At 29.4% G+C, this 8,591-nt stretch overlaps 1 protein-coding gene across 1 annotated transcript; it reads right to left on the bottom strand.

Annotated features, from left to right (window-relative positions):
• Positions 1-2,636: 2,636 nt before the first annotated feature.
• On the bottom strand, positions 2,637-4,637 carry LOC135954163 (uncharacterized). The gene is made up of 2 exons (XM_065504236.1): positions 4,401-4,637; positions 2,637-3,645 (listed from the first exon to the last, which is right to left on the bottom strand). Exons 1-2 carry the CDS (start codon positions 4,635-4,637, stop codon positions 2,716-2,718), a joined length of 1,167 nt encoding a protein of 388 aa, XP_065360308.1. The 3' UTR covers positions 2,637-2,715.
• Positions 4,638-8,591: the final 3,954 nt, after the last annotated feature.

Here is an 8,591-nt window from a genome sequence, read left to right as displayed (position 1 = left end):
ATTTTAGATGGCCCAATAAGTTCTTAATTATTTTGTAAAGGGTTCCGATAACCCCGCCCCTGGTATGGATATTGTAGCCAAAAAACGAAAAAATCCCATTTTTGGGGTTTTTCAAGATTTTTTTGGGAATTGCGGGATACTTGATAACAAATTTCACGATTTGTTTTTATTTTTCCATTTTGAATAGAAAAGTCTACATAACTGTGAAATTTTATTAAAAAATATTCATAAATAAAAATTTTATTTCAATTTGAAAAATTTGTATCTATGCAAAATTCAATAAAAAGCATTTTTTGTCATATTTTTCAAAATGTATTCCATGAATTTTTTAATTGTCAAAATATATATAATTTTTTGAAAAGTAGACAAAATCCTCTATCCATTGATATATAACATGTCTACCTTATGTTTTTTACGTGTCAAATAAATTAAGGAAAACTAAACAACTCGCTGAGAAGTTACAGATTTATTTCCCTCTTTTTTATTCTCATACCACTGTGCGACATACATATCTAAAAAATTTCGAGCAAAATTTAAAAAAAATAAACCTAAATTTGAAAATACGTATGTATGTTTTTTGTAGATTTTCTCAAGGACTATTTATATTTTAAATATCAGCTCATTCGGATCATAAATAGGTTTTTGGTGACTTTTTAAAAAATGTGACACCCAAGAGCTTTACTTAGGACTTTCGTGGCTTTGGTGATCCTCAATGAAATTTTTCGTAGAATATTTTAATTCTTAAATGTCCTTTTTCCACTAAAGAGAGGAGCTAGAGGTTTAAGATCTATAAAATTCCACATAAAACTCTGACAATAAGAATTCTCTCAGACATTAACTTCCATTATTTGTTTCAGTTAGTAAACTTTGACCAACTGTAAAAAAAAAATTCAGATCAGCTGGACTATAAGTTTATTCTACAAAAATTATGTACTCAACATGCCCTTTCAGAATTAAAAAAGTCTCAATTTGTCGCACAGTGTTATATTATATATATTTTTTTAGTTACAAAATAATACAAAATTTTGTTCATGCTTGTGTGGAATAATGATTTCTTCCAGCAAATAGATTTTACAGTGATGAAGATATAAAGGGTTTGTATTGGGGAAAGGAGGTAAATCTAAGAGTGTTTGAGAAAGCGTTTCTTTTACTATGGACAGATCAATTTATAAGTTCATTGGAGAAAACGTATTAGATTCTCATAATATAAGAATGGCTGGCCATTTTGCTAAACAATTGTATTTTTTGAAGTCTTCGTTTATGATTTTTTGCAAAACTTTGCCGTCAGGATGCTCTGGTTAGATAAATATAATAATTTGAAATTATTGTAAAAATCTGTTTTTTTAAAAGACTTTCACTCATTCAATAAAAAAAAGCACAGAGTATTTATTATTTATCGAATTCAGTTTTACTTTGATATTTCGGTTGTTTGGTCAAAAAAATTTAGTCAAAAATATTCGATTTCAAAAAAATTTATACGAAACAAAAATTTTTATTATAATTATTTTTAATGCCAACCGCCACGGTGGTTAGTAAACTAACCACTTCACTCAACAAAAAACCTTGGAATGGGGTGATTTTTCATGTTTTGATTAATTTTTTCTTACTTTTTATAATAAACTAACCGATTAAAGTAAAAATGCAATTGTTTTGATTTTAAACTTATACACAAAAAAGCGTGGCTGAAAGAGTTAACACGAAGTCTGGTTATGTGTTAACTAATAGTTATACTGTCGGTTAAAATTTTGTTTGTATGAAAACTGTCAGTATAACTATTGGTTAACACATAACTAGACTTCATGTTAATTTTAATAGTTTTAGGGTCATTATTACAACTTGCCTTTAAGTTCGTAATAGTAAAAGTTAACTTTAAGGGTACATTTTTCTATTACTTAAAGTTACCTTTTACTTAAAAATTGTATTATTTATTGTATTGTGTTAAACCATATGATCAACTGCTACTATTAAAAGGGAAACTGAACCATATTCATTTGTTACAGATCAGTACAGAATATAATAGATCTATGGTTCAATATGTGATAAATATGTGAATTAAAACTCTTTAGGAACCTAAGTCTGTTGTCAAAAACCTATCTCTTGCAACAACAAAATACATGTTAGTCAATGTATTTTGTTGTTGTATGAAACATATGATTTGTTGCATTTTTGTTTGTCAAATCGGAGTATCTCGTCTCTATGTATAAGTAATTCTCTATGGTTGAAACAGTATTCGGGGGACATTTGTATTGGCATAGTTATATCGTCTTCGAATCTTGTGAGGACCCAGAATATATATACTAAAGTGGGTAGCGACAAATATTTTGATGTGTTAGAAACGGAAATGACAAAATCAATATATTGTGGGAATACATATAATTATATATATTTAAGTTCTCTTAACAAACTTTAAGGCCCACTCCACTATGTGTATCACAATTATATTGTACGTATTAACATTTTAAGATATATTTATATACATAGTTCATTTCATTTAAAATTTCTTCAACTGTTTGCAACCAGTTTTATCACATTCTCTAATTAACATCGAATTAATAAACAATTTTGTTTAGTTAATTTAAAAAAAAAAACAAAACAAATACTACACATGTATGTATACATATTCTTCACTTAATTCTAGACGACAATGATTAAATATTATGATTAACATAAATTTATAAAAACAAGAGTCCTAAATAATGAATCTTAGACAACAACTTAAAACGTAAATGCTATTTTGGGTTTCTCATAAATATAACCATTACCCGTGCGGTTACTTTCACTTTTTTCTTCACTGGATATTTGGTGTTTGGTAGCTTCAATTGTATGAGTATCATATGTTATTATGGGAGCAGGTGCAGTGGAGGTGGTTGTAGAAACTATTAGAGGAGAGGATTTTTGTGGTTTTTTGAGTTTTTCCACAGGAAACATATGTTCATAGTTGTCTATAATGGTAGTGTCTTCTGTAAAACGTATATCATCGCCGGGTTTAAAAATCACCACCGGTTCGGTGTCACTCAATTCAGTCATATCATCGTAGTTAAATAATTTATATTTAAATACTTTTTCCACATAATAGTTAATGGGTACCACATCTTCAAGATGATTTCTCACAAATTTATTTATTTGTCTGGTATTTTCCGCCTTCGAGTTATTATAGTTTAAAGAATTTAAAGCATTATCCAGTTTCGGCTTGGGTGTAAAGAGATTAGAAGTTTCTGATGTCTTGGCATTTAGGAATTGTGGTTTTCCATTTCCAGATATAGCATTATTTAAAGGCGTTTCATTTTCCGTCTCTCTATTTAATATTTGCGCTACATTTTCATTAAAAAATAAACCCGATATTAAGGCCCCCTTAGAGATTGGTTTATATTTGCCACTTGCAAAATCTAAGCCTAAAGGTTGCACATAATCAACTCTCTTGGGCAGAGGGTCATCGATTACTCCTGGTTTATTGTATTTATAACTCACAGCTCCTTTAATAATCTGTGTTGGTTGGAGATTTCTTGAATGTTCTGGGTTATTATTGGCCGGTGGTAAATAACCATTGTTAAGTTTATTTCCCAAAGGAGGTAAATAGGTCCGTTCATCACTTTTAACGCAGTTGCTTACAAACAGCAGTAAAATCGTGTTAATAATTTGTTTCTTCTTTAAAGATACATTTTGGAATTAGTGTTTGTTTTTCAAGATATTTTATATATGAATTGAGGAACTCACCATGTTTTATGGCTTTAACTTATCTACACACTGAATTGAATGATGGCTTTATTGAAAATATTGCCAAATGTTTGCCTGGTTTTTATATATAAAATTAAAACATTAATTTACTTTTTAATTGCAATGATTGGCTGCATATGTACATTCATTGTCTCTTTATACTTATTTGTATTATTGGTTTAGTTTATTGATTTGAATTGAATCAATATTATCTCTTTGTTATCAATTTTTATTTAAGTCAAGTACAAATTACTTTCTTAACTGTACCCTACAATGAGCAACACAAAATTCAATATCAAATCTATCATAAAGTTGAGATTATTTGTGTTAGGCTTCTAAAAGAAGATTGTTCAATTGTTCGAATAATCGTTATTTTGCTAAAAAAAGTCAAACATTCAATTACTTTATATGAGCCCTAACCACTATTAATTCATACACCATGAATTTTTTGACAATTCATCATTCAAAACTGCATATTTTAGAAAATATCATTTTATTATTATCAAAAGTTATATTTTCTGAAAAGTTGTTTTATTATTTTTAAATTTAAAAAGAAAAATCTGTACATATTGAGGTAAATATTTTAAAAACACAAACTAAAGCTAAAATTCATTATTTTTATAAAAAAATATTTGACCACTATTAATTCGTACAGTGGTTACTTTTGATATTTAAAACTGTGTTACGCCTCCCTTGCTTTTTAAAACAGCATCTATTCGTTTTGGCATTGTTACTATTAAATTTTTGCACTCCTCAGGGGTTATTAAGTCCCATATTTCCTGGATTTTGTCTTTCAATGCGCTAGTAGTACGCTGTGGGTCATTTCGCAGCTTCCTTTTCATGATGGCCCAGAGATTTTCTATGGGGTTGAGGTCTGGGCTAGACGAGGGCCAATCCAAGACCTCTATTCCATTTTCTTGCATCCATTTTTTTGTTGTTTTTGCTGTATGGGAAGATGCTCCATCTTGTTGGAATATATATTCGCCACAGTCGGCTAGTTTTGGTACAGATGGTAGGAGATTTTCTTGTAATATTTTAATATATTTTTCTGCATTTACTATTCCATCAATGAAGCTGGCCAACACCCTTCGAGGACATGCATCCCCACTAGAGTGCTCCAAGATTGTATGGACGAAAAAAACTTTCTAGGTACAGGCCGTCCCCCCTCTAGAATTGTTCTATGTATTGTAGAAACACATTGTGTAAAATATTAGGATGATAGGATAACGTTAACTGGTGGCGCAACAACGCTGAAGTTTTGAGGTGCATTTACAAGGGGAAAATATGCAATTTTTTCAGTTTTTGTCAAAAATTTTGCCATTAAATAATGACTTTTACAATTTAATTTAAAAGAATCGAAATGTGTACGTAATTGTCGTTATAATAAGATATAAAAGACAAAAATTGGTGAAAAAATGTTAAAGTTATTAAAAAAATCGCCAGGCCATTAACGTGTCTCAGGCCACTAGAACAAGAAATTTATGAACAAAATTAACATATTTTGAGAAATATTAAAATAAAAGCTTATTTTTACTTAAAATATATCCATATTTACTTGTATATGAGTTTTTGTCCTCGTAGGATACCGTTAACCTATTCGCAGGTATGACCAAAAAAATTTAATTTTTTTAACGGCCGTTTCAAAACTCCAATTTCAAATTTTTAAAAATTTTGTTAAACAAATTTCAGAATTTTTTGATCATCACATGGGGATTTATTGACAACATAATAGGGAATAAAAATGTGAAAAAAGTATGTCAATACCTCCTATAGTTTTTCCGTACCTGCGATATAAATTTTGCGATTTTCGAGAAAAACTAATTTTTTGGCCATATTTTGGGGAATGACCACAATTTCCTTACTGTAATGATTTTTAAGTAAAAGCTATTCAGAATAATATAGTCCAGGTAATTTTAAATATAGTCTGAAAGTTTTACTAAAATCGGAAAACTTTAACCCTTAAATCGTGAAGGTCAAATGTCAATTTTTTTCAATATTTGGAATTTCTCATGGAAAGATAGCGAAATATTATATATTTTTGGGCCGATTTTGAAGAAACTTAAGAAAAATATAAAATGAAGTCTAGTATTCACAATAACAGTACAAAAATTGAAATTAACCCTTAATAGCACTTGGGGTCCAAATGACCCTCAACTTTTAAAATCACGAAAAACACATTCATTTTGACCCCAAGTACTCTCAAGTACTCTTAAGTTGAATGTTGATTTGTCAAAAAATTCTTGGTGTACGAATTCTCGTACCAAAAAAGTCGATTAACTAAAAAAGTCGAATAATCAACTTTTTACAAATGTAAAAAAGTCTTGCTTTTATCGATTTCTCTTTGACACTTTCGTTTACTAGTTTTCCAATAGTTTTCTACTGATTGACGTCATTTATTAATTCAGTTTAGATTTTAAGAACATTAAATAACACATAAATATTAATACATCCATTGTCCTTTCCAAAACATTTGTAAGAACTACTGTTTTATGCATATTTCAAACGTTCTGAAAATCAAAAACACTACGAACATAATAAATTAATTTGCAATGACGCCATTCCCGACTCTTTTGGGGATTTTTTGAATTAATTAAATGAAAGAAATAAAGCTTTAAATAGTCGGTCACTATTCATAACAACTTATTGTATTGTTCTCTTAATTTTGTTTTAGGTTTTGTTGATTATTTTGCAAAAATAAATATTTATTTGCATAAATTAAGTATTTTGCAGATGATGTGAGAATTTAACTAACGTTTTTTTTGTTATACTCACCATCAAAAAAGATTGACTTTGTCTTTCCGTTGGTAACATATCAAAATATTTGTGGCATATCCTCAATATATATATATATTGTGGATCCTTATACGATTCCAGCTATGTTTGCCTGTCTGTCTGTTGAGAACACGATAAGAGTTAGCTGGTTGATATACTCTCTGTTGAAAAGGTTTGTTTGGTTTTAAAAATGGGCAATATCGGTCCATAATCTAATCTAGCACCCATACAAATGTCCCCCCGGAATACTGTTTAAACAGTCATGATAAAATTAGTATTCTAAGTTTGGAATTATACATAAACAAGATTGATATTAACCTAAATCTGTCTATCAACATTTGTGAGGATCGGTCCATAATTGAAAATTATTTTATTGTCACATATTGATGGTGGGTATACAATATTCGGTACAGCCGAATATAACACTCTTATTCGGCTTTTTTGTTTATTTGTATATAAAATCCCAACTCTTTTCATATGTTTTACGACGTAATAATTGTTCATGTTGAGATAAATTTAATATCTTCATGAGAAGAAGCACTTTCACATTGTTATTTAATTCTATTGTTCATATTAATTTAAAAAGACTTTTGTTTATGAAAAGTTCTTTGTTTAGTAAAGACATTTTTTTTTTAAAAAATTATAAACAAAGTTTTGAACAAAAAAACAAGTAAAAAATTTAAGTTGATAGGAAATCTGTTTATGTCACTTATTGATGGATTGATTCGAAGGGGTGTGTACAAAAATATAAGAGGCACATTTTCACTCGGATACCCATAATATCCATTGTGATACCCTTTGGGGTACAATAGTACAAAATAAAATGATTTCTGTTCCATCGATGAAATTTTGAAAAAATTAAAAAAATAAATCAGTTTTTTATTACAAATATCATTGCTTGTATCTACTTTTAAAAAATTTAATTTTATTTTAAATTTATAAATAAATCTTAACTTAGTAAAATTGATGTATATTTTTGGGCTTATTCGGACATTATAAACGTTAATTAATACTAATACTGCGTTAGTGCTGATTAAAGTTATCAAATAATCGACATCTATAAAAAACCGGTTTTGGAATAATATGAAAAAGCGTCATTTTTAAAAACCCGGTCTGAATAATCGCATTTGAATCCTTTAAAAATTAACTGATATGTCATTTTGAAGGATAAATATCTATCATTTATTCTCAATTAGTTATTAAATATTATAGTGTAAACAACAAAGTTTTTTTTTCTTCGAAAATGTCGAATTTTGTACCACTTCTTTAATTTGAAAAAAAGTGCATCTGAAGCACACCAATTGTTCACCAAAGCTTATGGAGAATATGTTCCATCGGTTTTAACCTTCGCTTTACCAATACCCACCCGGGTGACCACATCGATTTTATTGGTTTAATATTGTTTTAATTTTGTTTCGATTTAAATGAAATTTGTACTCACTGAACAAATTCTAGAGTTCTATAGAATTTAATAGAACCATTTTAAACTTTTTATAAGGTTTTTTAAATTTTTTAAAATTTCGTTCGTCGCATATATTTATAGAAGTGTAGAGTCACCCGGGTGGGTATTGGTAAACCATGTACATAAAAAACCTTTGGTAAAGCGAAGGTTAACATGAGATAGATGATTTCCCAGGCCAGCCAAAAAAGTTTGAAGACTAAGAATTGGGGGCATTACTACATGAAGATTGTTGTCAAACTCAACAAGAGCTTGTAAAATCATTGAGAGCTACTCAAGCAGCAATTTCAAAACATTTTCGAGCAGCGGGATTCATCCAAAAGCAGGGAAATTTGTAACCATACGAATTGAAGCCGAGAGGCCTTGAAAGGCCTGAAAGAATCATGTCCGAAATCAAAAGAAAATTATTTTTGCACAGAATCATTACTTGCGATGAAAAATGGAGCCCGGTGGGAGCAAAAGATTAATATCAATTATGAGCTGCTGAAATCAGACCAGACCATCACAGGGAACCTGTACCGAACTAGGGTTTGGGGTTTCCCGGATAATTTTATTTCCCGGGAAACGGGAATGAAAAATTTCATTTCTCGGGATTCCCGATATTCATGATGTAGAGCTCTTGTCCTGGTAATAGAGCAAAACAGCA

This window comes from Calliphora vicina, chromosome 3 (assembly GCF_958450345.1).
Source record: "Calliphora vicina chromosome 3, idCalVici1.1, whole genome shotgun sequence".
Taxonomy (NCBI): Eukaryota; Metazoa; Arthropoda; class Insecta; order Diptera; family Calliphoridae; genus Calliphora; species Calliphora vicina.
The sequence above is the reverse complement of the archived record's forward strand: the minus strand, read 5'-3'. Positions and strand labels throughout refer to the sequence as shown.